Here is a 17,500-nt window from a genome sequence, read left to right as displayed (position 1 = left end):
ATTTTTAGACATAGTTAGTAAAGTAAAGTAATCAGTAAGTCACATTCTGAATTGACATGTGTACTCTTTATTATTGTGATGATTAACATAGCTTTAAAAGTATAATTTCTGAGCAAATACTATTAGTTATTATTTTGACATATTTATTTTTCCAATTCACAGCGATTTTCATAGCCCTTGGATCAGTTATAATTGCTGGTGCAACTGTTGCGGCATCAAAGCTGATGCACAAGAGGTTGCTCGATAATGTTATGCACAGTCCTATGATGTTCTTTGACATGACACCCATCGGTCGTATTGTTAACCGTTTCTCAAAAGACTTGGACACAATAGATGTACTTCTACCTAGTAATCTGAGAGCCTGGGTTTCGTGCCTGATAGCGGTAAGGAGTATCACAAAAATATTTGGGAGTGTAGGACTCTGATGGTAAATTTGAGTGGCTTGAATTTGAAGTTGCCTTTCTGGATATATTATTGTGAAATCTGTTGTGTTGTATGGAGTTAGGATAGTTGATTACTGGAGGGAAATCTAGTGGAAAAATGTGTGTCTTTTTGTCTGTTTTGCTTTTAAACTTCGTGTTTATAGTATAGTACCTGATTGAGACTTTATTTTTTATGGGTTATTTTTGGATGGATATTTGTGGTGCATAATCATTGTGTAACTATTATGATTTTTTCTTTCATATGGAGAGAGGTATTTAGAAATTAAGTGTGTATAAAATTAGCCTGCAGATTTTTTATATCAGTATATGGAGACTAAATTATGCCGCCCCTTCTTTGTAATGATACTTAAAAGATTTTCCAGAATTTTATCTTAATAAGTTTAAGAGTAGCTTTCACTCAAAACCAAAGTGTGAAATCATTCTGTAATTAACTACATTTGAGATCTAAGACTGAATCTTATTAACCCAATGCTACCAGGAAAATGTAATGTTCAATGCAAGTTTGTTTTGTGAAAAGTCTCTATACATAAATGGCTCCACAAAAGCACAGCCACCAAGGAAACAATTAGTAGACCTCGTAACCTCACCTTTCCATGAGCTTTTGGCATTTTTTTCTTTTTCTTTTATTAATGATATTAATTAAATGCTGTTATTATTGTTGTAGACATTATTATTATTGTAATGTTATTAACATTTCTAAAAGCAATATAAGATGAAAAGAGAATATTTCTGACAGTAAAGGAAAAGGGTAAACAAGTGAGCCTAACGTTGGCGACCATGTTTAATTTCACATGTACGCTCCCTTGTACAACCATGAAATTAAACATGGTTGCCAATGTCAGGCTCTGATACGGCACAGAAAGAAGAAAACAAGGGAGATGAATAGTACTAGTAATTTACTCTTTAGTGAAGTAAGTGCTTGTGGAGCCATTTCTGTAAAGATGATGCCATGCTAGATAGCACTGGGCTAAAGAGTGAAAGATTACACACAAGTCCTAAAGAAAAAATATTATTGATATTAGGAGAGGCAGGGGTAAGTGATTATGAAGTGTGCATTGAAGGCTTGGATCCTTTAAAGATGCTGGTTATAAAGCAGTTTCTGTTTGGGTGGCCTGATTATTTGATTTTTACTTTTATGTTGATTGTGATTTTGCCTGGTAATATATCTGCAGGTGTGTGTTTTTCATTTCTTTTGTTTTCTCTGATTGTGTAACATGCTTTACATTCCCCTGCATATTTGTACTTCAGCATTGTTCATCTTGGGTGGAGCATTTTCCTTGTCATTCGGTGCTCTTGATGCAGCAGAAGGACTACACACAAATATTTTGAAGAATGTCCTGCGTCTGCCAATGTCCTTCTTTGATACAAACCCAGTAGGGCGCATGATTAATCGGTTTGGCAAGGATGTTGACACAATGGACAATATTTTGCCTTGGAGCATACGATCCTGGCTCATGTGCCTGTTTCAGGTATGTAAGGATCCCCAAGCAGAGCATGGATTACCTCTTTTGGATCCTCTCAAGAAAATTCTAACATCTTTTAGATTGATTTTGATTTTGATTTCTATGTTGAGATTTTTAACAACAGAAAAAATGGAAAAGGACTGAATCTCTCTTTATTCTTCAGTAAATAGAAAAGATAAATCAAGTTTATACATAATGCCTGTTTTATTATCATTTAAATGTTTTGGTTTTCAATTTTTTTAAGAGTTATGTATCATTATTTGTCAATGTTTTATAGAAAGTACATAGATTTGTTATTGTAAAACATCACAAATTGAACCTTAATTGAGTTAAAAGATGTTAAAGTGAATGCAGTGTATCATTTGTCACCATATGTCATTTTTCACATTATGTATAAATGGACTTTTATCAATTCATCAGTTCAATTATCTTCACTCTATGCATTTTGGGAGCTGCACAGCACAAATTTTCCTATATATTTTTTATTCATATCTACATAGCCTACCATTATATCTTGGATGCAGGAATAGAGCCTTTGCATTATATTTTTTTTCTTCTCATTTTTGCTTTTGTGTGTGTTTGTGTGTATAAACTTTATTGCTTGTATATTTGGCTTGCTGTTTGCTTTTATATGGCTACTTTGATAAATATGATCTTAAACCTTAAATTTTAAATTAGAGTAATTTGCCAATAGAATTGAGAAGAATGCTAATTTAGACTGACCATATATGTAAATTTTATGTAGAATTTGGCTTAGTTCCAACAAGAACAAAATCTATGATCATGGAAATCCACAGTCAGCATGATTATGAAATAAAATTATGTATTTCAGGTAATTGCAACTTTTGTGGCCATCATTTACGCAACTCCAGTGTTTGTTTTGGTTATGCTGCCAACTATGATTATATACTACTTTGTGCAGGTAAGGATGAAAGGATTATCATGTGTTTCTCTCTCATTCTGTTTCTCTGGGTTTTTCGTTTCGCTCATTCTGTTTCTCACTCGGTCTACTTCTCTCTCATACTGTATTTCTTTCATTGTTTTGTCTACTTGTTATTTCCATTCGTCATTATTTTTTTTCTCTATAAATTTTACTCTCATTCAGTCATTGTTCCTAATTTTGCTTTTCTTTCTTATTTTGTTTTTCTTGTTATTCTATGCTACTCATTCTGTGTTTGCAGTCTGTTTCTTTCTCATTATAATTGTGTATGTCATATCATCTTTTTATTTGCATAATGTTTCTTTTTTGACTTCTTTCTTACTATATATCTCTTTTATTATGTTTCTGTCATTCTGCTAATCTTTCTTTTTCTTTTTTTCTATGTATCTCTCTTTTTCTCTCCCTCTTTCTTGCTCTCTCTCTCTCTCTGTCAAGATATTCACATTGAATTTACTGTGATTTTTAAAACAAAATTATTTATATCTCATTAGTTAGACTTCTTTGTAAACCCATAATCATCAAGATGAATTTTTCAGGGACTTTACGTGTCAACCTCAAGACAGCTGAAACGTATTGAGTCGGTGTCTCGTTCTCCCATTTACTCGCACTTCCAAGAGACTATACAGGGTAGGCTTATGTTGCAGTTGAGTATGGGCCTTGAATATAGAGGAGGAATAGGAATGTTTATAAGTCTTATTGAGGAGTAGAAATAATTTTATTTATTTTTGTATTTACAGTATTTATATTTAAATGAGACTGAAAGTTTCAAGATGTTAATTTCTTGCATGGAAATGTCTAATGTTGTAATGGTTGATTACAAACCCTGGTGGAATTTACAGGTGCTAGCACAATCCGCGCCTTTGGCAGATCTCACCAGTTTATGATGGAATCTGAGAAGAAAGTTGACTCAAACCAGATCAGCTCCTTCCCGAGTGTCATGGCTAACCGGTATGTAGTACAGTGAAGGCTCAGTTTGTCAAGAGGGTGCTCCTAAGTGCTCATAATTAAGGTGTTCTGAATGTTTATTTGTGATTCACACTATGTGGTAAGGGTTAATAGATAGATAATTGGATGTTTGCAATAAGATGGTAGGATTGGAGAAATGATTTATAGAATTCCTAATGCTTGACAGTAATGATTTTTTGTAAGTTGTAGGATAGATAGGTAACTCCTTAATGCTGGCTACCCTTTAAATATGTCTGGTTGCTCTCAATCTCTTCTAGCCTTTATCAAGGGAATACTCTCATTCTGTTAGGGAAGAACATTGAAATCACAAAGGCCTGTTGCCAAGGGATTAAACATGCTTTAAGGGGACTGTGTCAAGAAGTGGAAAAATCAGTCTATAAAATTTTAGATAAAGGCATACACAAAAGTAACCTCAGGAGATATCATAGTAACTCTTTTGATGCTTCATAGAGTACACAAATGTACATCTTTTGAGCAATGATGCTTTTACTAACTTTCCTGAGGGAGGCAGTGCCCCTGCCAAAATTTAAAGAAATTGAGGTTTAACTTCAGGTAAGCGATGAGGCCTTCCCACAGAACACACTGATAATCTAGTCTGAAAGTTTCTTTTAGCAGTTGTGTATAGTAGTGTCAATAGGGAAAAATACTTAAAAGTCATAAAAAGTAGAAAATTAGAAAAGGACTGTTCTGAAGTATTAAATAGTGGTTTCAAATAAAACAAACCATTATCAGATCAGACTACTGGTCTGGTCTGTGTGTGGATTTGCCCCATTGAATAATAGTTGGGTATTTGAGAAGTTTGGAGACTTTTTCATTATTTTTAAAATCCATGTTTCATGAAACATATTAATATTATTTATCAAAAGAAAGTTCAAAATATCTACTTTTCCGTGCATCTTGTATAAATAAAATAAAATTTTCAGGTTTCAATATATCAGTTGAAACCCCTCTCCCCTCTTCAGGATAGTCCTCTTAAAGTGAATAACCAGTAGCTGCATATACAGTTCATGAATTACATTGTTTTCATTTAGGACTCGCTGATAATTTTATGCTTGCCATATATATAAGTGAACATATCTTGCAGATGGTTGGCAATTCGTCTTGAGTTCATTGGTAACATCCTGACCTTCTTTGCTGCTCTGTTTGCCGTACTTGGCCGAGATACCATAACTGGTGGACTCGTTGGTCTCTCAATCAGCTACGCCTTGTCAGTAAGTGGAATTCTCTTTTTGTAAGATTGTTTGCACTCTCCACATAGTTAAAGACCCAAGTGCAATAAGTATGAATTTATGATGTATATATGAAATGTATTTTATTTTTTTGATAACCATGAAGTTTTTAGAGGAAATCTGAATTATATATCAAACACAAATAACAATCTTGTGACTTGTTATTAATTCACATTCTTAACTGAATCTACAATAAACTGATTGACCCATTTCATTCCTCTTTTATGTCCTTTTCATGTATAACTTAGTCTTTCTCTATTCTGTATCACAGGAAACTTTTTTTCTTTCTTTCTTTTTTCATTTTACGATAGGTAACCGAGCTTGTTTTCTTCTTTTTTTTAACATAGGTAACTGAAGAGTCAGCTTAAATACCTTAGGTCCGGTCCCTTCTTTATTAATCCCAAATTCTTTTATTCGCAACATAGGTAACACAAACCCTGAACTGGTTAGTAAGAATGACTTCAGATGTAGAGACGAATATTGTGGCTGTAGAACGTATCAAAGAATACACTGAAACCACCCAAGAAGCAGAATGGGAAATTCCTGCGAAGAAGCCTCAGAAAGTGAGTGCACTATTTGTTTAGTATATCTCAGTTTACCATGAAGATGATTTGAAAATGTAAAGAGTGTGAGAGTGTGAGAGTGTGAGAGTGTGAGTGTGAGTGAGTGTGAGTGTGAGTGTGAGTGTGAGTGTGAGTGTGAGTGTGAGTGTGAGTGTGAGTGTGAGTGTGAGTGTGTGTGTGTGTGTGTGTGTGTGTGTGTGTGTGTGTGTGTGTGTGTGTGTGTGTGTGTGTGTGTGTGTGTGTGTGTGTGTGTGTGTGTGTGTGTGAGTGTGAGTGTGAGTGTGAGTGTGAGTGTGAGTGTGAGTGTGAGTGTGAGTGTGAGTGTGAGTGTGAGTGTGAGTGTGAGTGTGAGTGTGTGTGAGAGACTTATAAGAACAGTGCGAAGACTTTGTAATTTTGATAATATATTTTCAGTATATATACAAATTTAAACTTGTAAATCACCATTTTCATTCAGATAGCTGGCTTTAGATTGATGAATCAAAAGACATGCAGCATACAATATTGTACAAAACTATGATTTTTTACTTTTTATCTTACATATTGAAATATTGTGTTCCTCATTCAAGGATTGCTTTTGCTTTGTGGAATAGATGTGAATATACAATATTCTTGTTTCAGGACTGGCCAGAGCGAGGGGTGGTCAAGTTCAATAAATATTCCACCAGATATCGAGAAGGCCTCGATTTAGTTGTGAAAGATATTGATTGTGAAGTATCTGGAGGAGAGAAGGTAAGAAGTTTTTATTTTTGATATAGGTAATGGTCAGAGGTGACGATCATTTCTAATTTCTAACTTCTAATTTATTTGGCAAATTTTGCTATTTGGTACAGCATGATTAATTTAGTCTTTAGTACGTGATTAATTTTATAAGCAACTGAAATTACTGTAATGAATAGTCTTGACTATATTTGTCCATGAAGTGTTGCTACCATGCAACTAACCTTCTCATTGGTGGCTAGCACTTTTGAAGCCAATTATGTGTACGTAAATTTGACACAACAAAGCTATAGTATTCAGTGCTAGTGAGTGAAGGACCTTCCAACAAAAGGAATATGAATAGGAAACCTTTTTATTTTATTGTGATCTTGCTATAGATAATTTATTTCACAATGAAAGATAGAAGGATTTGCTTTAGGAATAACTTTTTCTATTGTTTCAGATACATTGAGTAGGTTATTCATTTTAGGAGTTTTTCTTCTAACATCAATTGCAACTTATGTTCATTATATTGTAGTTAGATGGAATTAGCTTTTAAAGATTAACATTTGGTTGGAAATGATGAAGAAGAAAAGTGTCCTCAAACTCAAGTAGAAAAAAAAAAGAGAGCAAATGGACAAAGTAATTTACTTCCTACCAGGTTAGATTTTTCTTTGGCTGGCTGTATTGAAGCCTTTGGTATCATCCAAAACTTCATTTATTTTTGTGAAAATATCTGGCAAATAACTACTTGGCAATTTTACAGATTGGTATTGTTGGTCGAACTGGTGCTGGGAAGTCTTCACTCACATTGGCACTTTTCCGCATTATTGAGGCTGCTGGTGGCAACATCACAATTGACGACGTTGACATTTCCAAAATTGGTCTACATGATGTACGAAGAAGATTGACAATTATCCCACAGGTATGAAGTTCTTTCCTCCTTTTCTTTTGATATCACCATTGACTTTGTTGTCACCCTTGTCTTTACCACTGTGCCACCACCACCATCACCACTGTTCCATTACCAAAGCACCCACCATTGCTGCCATACCATCAGCATATACCACCACCACCAAATATCACCACCATCACCATACACCACCACCATCACAATACCATGTAGAATATTACCCTATGTAAATGTAAATTAAAAAAAAAATTCTTTCCATTCAGGACCCTGTGCTGTTCAGTGGTACACTTCGCATGAACTTGGATCCCTTCAACTTATATGACGATGAGAAGATCTGGTCAGCCCTGGAACATTCTCACCTCAAGGGCTTTGTTTCAGGCCTCAATTCTGGACTTCAGCATGAAGTGTCGGAAGGGGGTGAAAACCTCAGGTGAGTGGTTCTTCTGTTTGTATTTCTTCTTGTTCTTTTTGTTCATGTTCTTGCTGTTCTTATGCTTCATCTTTGTTGTCTTATCCCATTTCTTTTTTTCTTTTTTCTTTTTTTGTATTTGCTATTCAATTTCATATTTATTATTCTTTTTCTTCCTTTTATCCTTTTTCTCTTCATGCCTCTTCCTAATACTTTCTTCTCTCCTTTTCATTCCTCTTTAATAGTTATGAGAGTCCCTTCCCACAATTTTTTTCTTACTTCCCATTATCCCTTCTGAGCACTTATCTCATTCTCTTACAGTGTTGGCCAGAGGCAGCTTGTGTGTCTGGCCCGAGCTCTCCTCCGCAAAACGAGGGTGCTGGTCTTAGATGAGGCCACGGCAGCTATTGATATGGAGACGGATGACCTCATCCAGCAGACTATCCGCCGGGAGTTTGCTGATTGCACTGTGATCACTATTGCTCATAGGCTGAACACTATTATGGACTCATCTAGGTAAGTCAAGGTTTGGGTTTGTTTTATCTGAATTTATTGAACATATCAGTTTTTATGTATATTTCTTAGACTAATTTTGATTTCTAGTTTTTTTCATTTTGTATTTAATTTTATGTTCATAAGTTTTATTACCTACTATAGGATGATCATAGTTTCTTAGTTAACAAGATATATGAATATATTTGAAGATGTGCTGGTATCTTTGTATTTTGTTACATTTCAGAGTTTTGGTCCTAGACAAAGGAGAGATCCGAGAGTTTGAGTCCCCAGAAAACCTGTTAAAAGACAAGAAATCAATATTCTATTCGATGGCCAAAGATGCAGGTCTTGTATAGTACATTCTTCCTTAATATATGGTACTTAATTGTGTCAGCATTTTGATGAAAATAGTGTGTCCAGTAAAGAACACCCTTCAGGTATTTTAATGTTCATTATTGTTTATGTTCATGATTGTTGTGCAGAAACTATTTTATTTTGAGAGATAAAATACATTTATCATGTTCTCATATTGTCTGTGATTTAGTATGTTACAGTTTGTACTCAGCAGATGTACGAATGTCCTGTAATTGTTTCAGATACCTGTTTATATGAAACATTTTTTGCTATGTTAATGTCTCTTGCATTGGAAGTGAAAGTTTGTTTTAAACTTTTTGATGTACAATTAAACTGTGCATTTTTCTGCAGTTTTATTTTATGTTTAGTGTTTTTTAGTTTTCTGTCAACTTAGTGTTATTTAAGTTATGAGTGATTCTGTAGTTCTTGCTTGGTAAAGATTAGTGAACATAATGTCTTTAATGTACAAGTAAGAATAAAAGTGGAAGATATTTTTGAACCTTGACTTATTTCCTGTAAAAGGCTGTTTTTAGAATACTCTAAAGAAGTAAAGATGATTAGTGATTAGTTTCTGAAGTAAGTACTGGTTTGTACTTACATCATTCATATTAATGTTTATATTTGTTGAGGATTTTGAAAAGAAAAGTTTTATAAGGTTGTTCAGTGTTTGGTTTACTGAGTGATATGGATAATATTGCATTAATAAATGACTTTTGAGTATATTTAAAATTAAATGGGCCATTATTTATTGTATATTCTAAGCATCATTTTCATAAATGTAAGAGTTTCACATTTAATTAAAAGAAGAGAGGTAAAATGTGTTCGTTATGCAGTAAAAAAAAAAAAAATCATGATTTGATTTAGGATTGACTAATTTTCAATTGTATACAAGAATCGTCTGATGTTACAAATGTTCCTAGTAAGATGATAAGGTAAACCTTCATAAATAAAGGTACTTATATAGGTCTATATCCATTATAAACATTGAATTATTAATGTCCAACAAACTAAGACTTTTTTCTTCAGTTTTCAAGTGCAGAATCAATCCTTTTACATTTATGGGAAGCATTAAAAAAAATTTCAAGTCCTCCATCCTAGATAAATGGAGTTTAAATAGGAAGATAGTTGTGATTCAGCTGGTATTGTGAATGTATGCATTTACAGATTTCTATTTAGAATCAGAACTATTTTTACATTATGAGTATTGCAAGGTAGTTTCTTTAGGTGGCTGATATTGACATTTGTTAATCAAATGGAAAGATATTTTTGTGTATGATATTGTTTTTAGTTAAGTTTAGATATGGTAGTTCTGTTTCTTGATTCTCGCATATCGGAATTTTTAATATGTGTAGCAATCAATAAGTACCTGTAATTGTTAGTGTAGTGTAGGATTTTGTTGAAGAAATGGATACACAACTTACATTTTTCTTCAGGGCTTGTGTGACTTAGTACTGAATTTGATTTGTTTTAGTTTTCATTATTTGAAAAAAAAAAAAAAAAAATACATATAAAGAATCTTTGTCTTTAACATTTATAGATCATTTGTAATGATGTATATAAATTTGTGTAACTAAATTTATGTATTTACTTTTACTCTACGTGATGTTAAAGGTCAGACCTGAGAAACTATTTTTTGTCAAAACTTACTTTTCGGTTCATAAAATTAATTTAATTACCAAATTAAATTAATATTGTCCAGTTTTGATGAAATCCAGGAAGTGTGAGAAGCCTTGTTTGTGTCACAATAGCACTGCATCTCCTGAGGCCTGTCTCTTACTCCTCTTCCAAGCAACCCTCAGCAACATTTGGTCTTTCTTTTTTCATTAATTCACTGTCTCTGTTTGTCTTTTTCTATTAATTTATTAATTCATACATTCTCTTTATCACACTTCCTTGACTTTTTCCTTCTTCCCATTCATTAATTTTCTCTCTTTCTCTGGTCATTGTACATGGTCTCTGTCTTTATCCCTTTCTTTCTTTCTTTCATTCATTTATTCATCCTGCACCTCAGTAACTCACCTAAGACAAAAAACAGTTTTGTCCATAAAGTTGGGTAGATCTGAAAAGATGTCAGTTGATTTAGCATCAGATAATAGCAGCATTTGTCAGTCAGCTACTGTGACATCATTAAAGCTTCCCACATTTTTCTGGAATTCACATTGGGATCAGTGGTTTGGTGCACTTCAAGAGCAATTTCCGAAGTCCTTTGTTGATGAAAATTATTAAGGGATATTAAAGAAAAGCTCTTGGCAAAATGAAAATAGGGCTGGTCTGCACCTTCAATATTTATTTATTACTTTACAGTTAAAAAGATTATACTAATTAAATTACAAGTGTTAAAAAACTTGAGTAGTCTTCACATGTGCTTTGATTTTTGTTATACTTATTAATTAAAAAGAAAAACGAATTTAAATGTATTTTGAACTATTTGTGCATTTTTAACTCTCAGTGATCTGCTTTTGTAAGATGAACAATATAGAGGGAGAAAAAACTCAATGCAGAAAGTAAATAAAAAGCAGTTTTAGATAATAATGTTTTATTAAAAGATTCCCAGCCAGTACATACATATCTAAAGATTTTTTTTTTCACCTTCTTTCTTTCCCCCTCTCTCCCTCTTTCCATCTCCCACCCCATCTCTGTCGCTATCTCCCTGTTTCCCTATCTGTCTGACTCTTTTTTTCCCCCCTCCTTCTCCACCTCTTTCCATCTCCTTCTCAGACTCAGCCTCTGTCTCTGTCTCTCTCTCACTAATGATTTGAGGTAGGGTTATTTTATCTTATTGTGGGGTATAAAAACAGAGGAAATATTGTTTTTGCTTTTTTTCAGTATTGGTAAAAATCATTTTGCCCTAAATGCTGTATTGTACTGCCAGCTGTATATGCAGAATATGTAGCAGGGGCATTTGTTGTGGGGGGGCAATGGAATAGTTTCTTTATTATTTGTCCTCTATAGCTCCCCATGTCCCCCTTTGACCCCCCCCCCCCTCAAAAAAGGGCTACAATGACCCCTGATAATGAGTTATCAGAAAAAAGCAAGCCAGACCAAGATCTATGCCAATTCTCGCATAGATTCTCGAGGTCTCAGATACAGGTTAGTTATTTTGCCCAAATCAATTATTCTCTTGATTGTTTTTTGTCATTTTTATTGAAAGTCAACATCGCAACCTCCCTCTAGTTTGAGCAAAATGGTACAATATAAGCAGATATGCAAGATGGAACAAAGACTCCAAACCATCAGACTAATTGGTACAAGCGTCCTGGCGACTTCTCTGGTGAAAGAAAGCCATGGTATAAGGCTGCAGCATTGCTTCTAAATGCCTGCTGTATTTTACATCACACCATCATCATCAGTAATGGATAAAAAATCTGCACGCCAGTTACTGGGATTATCCATCACCCTCCCCCCCCCCCAAAAAAAAAAAAGATATCTATTATATATATATATATATATATATATATATATATATATATATATATATATATGTGTGTGTGTGTGTGTGTGTATGTATGTATATATCCAGTACTCCTATGGTAAAGCGTATTGTTTTCAATGATATAACATTTGCTGATCCTTCCACCTCACTATCTCCGGTTTTATGTAGTGCCTATAGTGTAGTGCTTTACTAGTAACTCTTGCGAACGTACGCGGCGCATGACGATCAATGGTATCGTTTTAGCACTTGCTAATTCCACGCCACATCACGGGTGACCCTGAATCGAGGCAGGGCAAAGTGGCAGAAGCTCCTGTGTAAATGCATTGTGATATGGAATCTTGACGGAGGTCCCTAGAAATCATATACCCGTTCACACACACACACACACACACACACACACACACACACACACACACACACACACACACACACACACACACACACACACACACACACACAGAAGTATGTATATATATATATATACATATATACATATATATATATATATATACATATATACACACAGACACACACACACACACACACACACACACACACACACACACACACACACACACACACACACACACACACACACACACACACACACAGTATGTACACACACACACACACACAGTATGTACACACAAACACACACACACACACACACACACACACACACACACACACACACACACACACACACACACATATATATATAGGCGTGGATCCTGAAACCGACGGGCACTCATTCCTACAGCGACTATAGTATTATAAATGCCTTAAAACATGAACGCATTGTAAACTTACAAGCTCTAGTAAAGCTCCATAACTCCGTTATTTTGTGTGTTTGACAATCTTTCATCATTGTCAGTACTTCAAAACTTTCAACACATTCCCACTATTTTAATTTACATAATTGGTATCATACATCGAATTATCCAGAATTAAACATTTAACATCCTAATTATACAGCTTATTCCTATCAATATACAGTGAGATTACGTATCAGCAACTATACCATTCGTCTAATCCTTACTTTAATCTATCACTTTGCGCTATATACACGTTTTAAAGGTAACGAACACTGCAGATAGATTTATATCAGTCGGCTTCTTTTTACTTTAAATAGTTCTCCACTGACGATGGGGCAAGGGTAGTGGGTGACCAAAGAATGGGGGGCGGCCTCAAAAAGAACAGGAGAAAAAGCGAGGTGGACTAAGCAACTGATATGATATAAACATGATACGGCAGATAGCATGACCAAACTTCAAAATCGTTTTAAATACTTTTTTTTACTATCAAACTAAATTATGAATACTCTAAATCCTTACAAGCAGTTGTCCGTGTTATCTGTGAAGTACTTCTTACTGTTTGGAAAGCAAGAGGCAAGAACAGGCCTGAGGGGAGGGGAGGGGATGACGGGGAAGTCATCAGGCTGGTCACCAAACTTCACCAAAGTTCATTATATTCATGGCTAATGTCCCGTTCGAAGGAGTGTGCAGAAAAAAAAAATCATAATTCTAATAGTGGGATAAAAAAGTTACTATGATAATGACAGTAAAAAGGAATATAATAAATATTTCTGATGAAGTATATTACCTCAGAGTAATTGATACTAAATACGATTTATTAATGAAGTAGACTCGGTAACAAGAAAAACTCGGTAATTTATTACTAAACGCGAGAACTAAAAGGTAGACAGATATACATAATTCAATTATTAAAAATATACGATGTGCTACAGATTCTATTAATAACCTGTACATGAATCATAAGCAAGCGAACCGATTGTTTATAGACCCAAGAATTACCGATAATTTTTCTTAGCGGCGGAAGTAATAAGAAGTTCACCAATGCACTGCCTTGTTGAAGTCTTTACACAATATCAAGCGATGAAGACGTAGTATTTCTGTCGTCGGGTATAGTAAATCCAATATAACTTTTATTAGGCACCGATCATCGAGAGAAATGTGAATGAACTGCCAGCTGGAAGTTCCTGGGCGGAAAGATCCATCCGTGCTGAGAGCGATATTGACGGAAGATTCCAAGACGTTACTTTTTTGTTGCCTCATATATATCCTGTCTATTAATTTTCTAATTTTCTTGTTAAGTATTCATGTGATTATAACACTGTATATATACTATTTTAAATACTACTGTATATGTAAATTTCCTCTTCTAGTACATCTATTTATTAATCTATCAGTCATAATATGTCATACTCCAGCTTTCCGGTGTATATGAAACATTCACACAGATTTTCTTTCCTGGAATTTGTAAGGCATTATAATATCTTAGCCAGCAATGACCTAATATGTCTGCCAAAATCTGCGTTGTTATAAGATATCCTTGCTAGACGATCTCCGTAATATTTACGTCCCTAGTGACTCACCTTTCAGTCCTCATGAAAAGTACGTATCTTCCCAAAGCCGTATTTACTTCTCTGGACGCATTAAACTCCAATTATCATTGTCACTGACCTAGTGTCCCTATTCTAAGTCATTATACATCACTGATTTATGCTTGCTTATTAGTTCTTCTATAATAGCTTTTTACTTTTAGTCCCTAGAATGCCGAATCCAGATTTTACTCCTTGCATACAGGACCATGGCGATAGGCAACGGAAAGTTCCGTCAACTGGGGAATATTCCAGATATTACCTTTATAAATATTGTATATATGGCTTTCACATATATACCCATATATGCACGGGGGCGCAGACCGGCGGCCAAGGGGTGGCCAGAGGCAGGAGGGCCCCAGTCCCCGCAGTCCCAAAGGATGAAGGCTGGAAGCGAAGGGGGGAGGGGAGGTGACGACGGTGAAGTCATCAGACCTCGAGCTCGAGTCACCTGCAGCCCCGACGGAGGAAGGCAAACAACCCGGTCCCCACCAGGAACGGAGCCACTCGCGCACGCGTCGAGCGGGCCAGGTCACCCAGCAGCATATTTTATGGCGTGGCTACTAGGTATTAAAGGGGCCATGCGTAGCGGTACCTCTATGATTACGGATTATGGGAAGGCGCAAGAACCTACCCTGAGGCAGCAGCCTTATTCAAATCCTTGGCGGTTCAAGTAACTGAGATAAATGCCAGAGAAGGATGCATGTATTTAAGAAGAAATATTTTCCTGTTCTTTTATTTATTGACGATCAAACATATAAATGTAACAAAAATATACGTGAATCTAAGAAGAAAAAATAAATTACTACCAATTACTAAAAAGTACAAATTACAGTAGTAAGGAAATTATAAAGTTAGCGACAATTTTAGAACTAAAATAGTAAAAGTATTAGAAACAAAAAAGAATTTATAAAATAAAATCAACATTACCTTTACAACATCAAACATCACCACTACCATAAAAGGAGTAATTAAAATTTTACACAGGAAAATAATCAATTAATAAATCTTACTGTATATAGGAGACTTATTTTAGTCAAGTGCGCCAGAACTGGTTGTTCTACCTGTCCACACGTCATAAAACAATCAAATTTTGCTGGGTACCCAGCCATGTTGGAATCCCCGGCAATGAACAAGCAGATACTCTAGCACGCTACGCTGCTATGTCCACATCAAACCAACCACGTTTCTCACATATCCCAGCCACGGATTATTGCCCACACTTTAAGACCTTCTTGTATAATCGATGGCAATCTTTTTGGTCAAGTCTCCACACTAATAGATTACATACTGTAAAACTGTCAATCTCCTCCTGGTCAGCTCCATTCCATCGGAACAGACGTTAGGAGACGGCTCTCGCCCGCTTACGCATTGGCCACACCCGTCTAACACACTACTATCTGATGTCACAATCCGATCCACCCCTATGTCCCTTAGGTAATGTTCTTCTTTCAGTCCCACATATTCTATTGTCATGCCCACGTTTTGAAGCAGCCCGTACCTCTACTTTCTCCCACCTATCCTCCCTACATAGACATCCCAACTTATCAGACATCCTTACAGAATCTCACACTTTCTGCTTTGACAACCTGTTTTCCTTCCTCAAACGCATATGTATCCTTCACTTGATCTAATCCTTTACATTACCTCATCCGACCCTAACCCATTCACTCACCAATTCCTTAACCCAGCTTTAACAACTAATCACTAACCCAACCACCCTTCACTAACATTAACTATAGTGCTACATGACCTTAGATGTCTAGCACATTTATTTTGCTTTTAACCATTAACCATTAGTCAAGTGCAAGAAAATTTAATATTCCTTTAACATTTGTTTCATTGTACATTGTACTAATTGCTGTTGTTTGTAATTACCAGTATTAGTATCATCTCTTACAGAAATATTAGTAGTATCCTTGAGATAAACAAATAACTATAAATCTTTATCTGATTTTATTAACATACCGAAGTGTTAATGGCAAGCGATGGTCTGCAGGAATTGCTTTTCTCAGTTGAGTATCCTTCTTCTCAATGTGAGGTTTCATAAGATGCAGCAGTTCGTGATAAAAACACCTCCATGTTCGAAATTTGTAAAACCCGCGACCGATCTCCAGTGCCTGTTTCTTCACCAGCTTCTCCCTTCCGTCTCCTTTTGTCCGTCGGTTTGGCTGAGATATGTCGACGACGTCTTTGCTCTCTGGCCTAATGAACCTGCCCTGCTCTCGGATTTCCTGACGCAGTTGAACTCTCTCTCTTCTTCCATCCGTTTCAGGCTGGAATGAGAGATTGACAACAAGCTCCCTTTCTTGGACACCCTAGTTTATCGCTCTGCTGACCATTTCTCCTTCTCAAAATGCAGGAAGCCTATGCATAGTGCTATGTACATACACTTCTTCTCATACCATCCTCGCCATGTCAAGAGAGGTGATGCCACCTCGGTGTTCCTCCGCGTCCCCAGCATCTGTGACCCCTGTACTTGGAAGGAGAGATCGACTTCCTGCGTCGTCCGTTCTCGAAATTGAGCTACCCTCGTCATGTCTTCGATGTCGCGTAACCAGGGCACGGCGTACCTTCTACCTCGACTCCTCTCCTAAAGAGACTCCTCACCATCAGTGGGACACAGGCCATCAGGTGGACTGGTTCCGCTGATGCCCACGCTCGCGGACTGGTGGAATCCTCCTTAATAAAGCTGCTGCCTAATTTCAACCTGAATAGCGGCTTTTCTCCTGCCGATAGTCTCCTCGCTTCCACATTCTCCACCCTCTCCCTTATGCCTGTCATCCTTTGCATAGTCCAACCGTTCCTCCGACCTGATCTGACCTCCCTTCGCTTCCGTTCGTCTGTCCTCACCTGCTTCGTGTTACCGTGTTGCCTCTCTTCTCTTTTATACCCCCTCCTCTCCTATTCCTCTTCAGACCTGAAAATGGAACCCAGGTGGATTTCGAAGCCGTAGTCTCATAAATCTATTTTTTCCATATTGTTTTTTCTACCATGATATCAACACGGAAGAGTGTTTTACCATTCACTAGCTTAGTTATTGTACTCAGGTCTTTTCTTTTTTCCATGCCTTAACCTATGATCCCTTTGGTATTCATTCCTCATTCTTCACATAGTTATAAGCCACAATACACAAAATTACGCCGAGGCTCCTTCCGCAGATGAAACGTTTTGCAGGGCGGACGGAGATGG

The 17,500-nt window shown here is 36.0% G+C and overlaps 1 protein-coding gene across 5 annotated transcripts in view; it reads left to right on the top strand.

The window, feature by feature from the left end:
* Positions 1-8,965, top strand: part of LOC125039209 (multidrug resistance-associated protein 1-like) — a 34,901-nt gene extending 25,936 nt beyond the window's left edge. For 3 of the 5 annotated variants that reach the window (XM_047633006.1, XM_047633007.1, XM_047633004.1), the window contains exons 21-31: positions 1,692-1,912; positions 2,739-2,828; positions 3,383-3,473; positions 3,686-3,794; positions 4,897-5,023; positions 5,467-5,604; positions 6,226-6,336; positions 7,070-7,228; positions 7,480-7,646; positions 7,947-8,141; positions 8,365-8,965. In XM_047633006.1, the coding sequence (XP_047488962.1) occupies positions 1,692-1,912; positions 2,739-2,828; positions 3,383-3,473; positions 3,686-3,794; positions 4,897-5,023; positions 5,467-5,604; positions 6,226-6,336; positions 7,070-7,228; positions 7,480-7,646; positions 7,947-8,141; positions 8,365-8,476 (1,520 nt within the window). In that variant the 3' untranslated portion in view covers positions 8,477-8,965. Of the gene's footprint in view, positions 1-162; positions 384-1,691; positions 1,913-2,738; positions 2,829-3,382; positions 3,474-3,685; positions 3,795-4,896; positions 5,024-5,466; positions 5,605-6,225; positions 6,337-7,069; positions 7,229-7,479; positions 7,647-7,946; positions 8,142-8,364 lie in introns of all 5 variants that reach the window. The other 2 variants (XM_047633008.1, XM_047633005.1) reach the window with 1 other exon arrangement.
* Positions 8,966-17,500: the final 8,535 nt, after the last annotated feature.

Source organism: Penaeus chinensis, chromosome 26 (assembly GCF_019202785.1).
Source record: "Penaeus chinensis breed Huanghai No. 1 chromosome 26, ASM1920278v2, whole genome shotgun sequence".
Taxonomy (NCBI): domain Eukaryota; kingdom Metazoa; phylum Arthropoda; class Malacostraca; order Decapoda; family Penaeidae; genus Penaeus; species Penaeus chinensis.
Note: the sequence above shows the minus strand (reverse complement) of the source record. Positions and strands in the feature narration are given on the sequence as shown.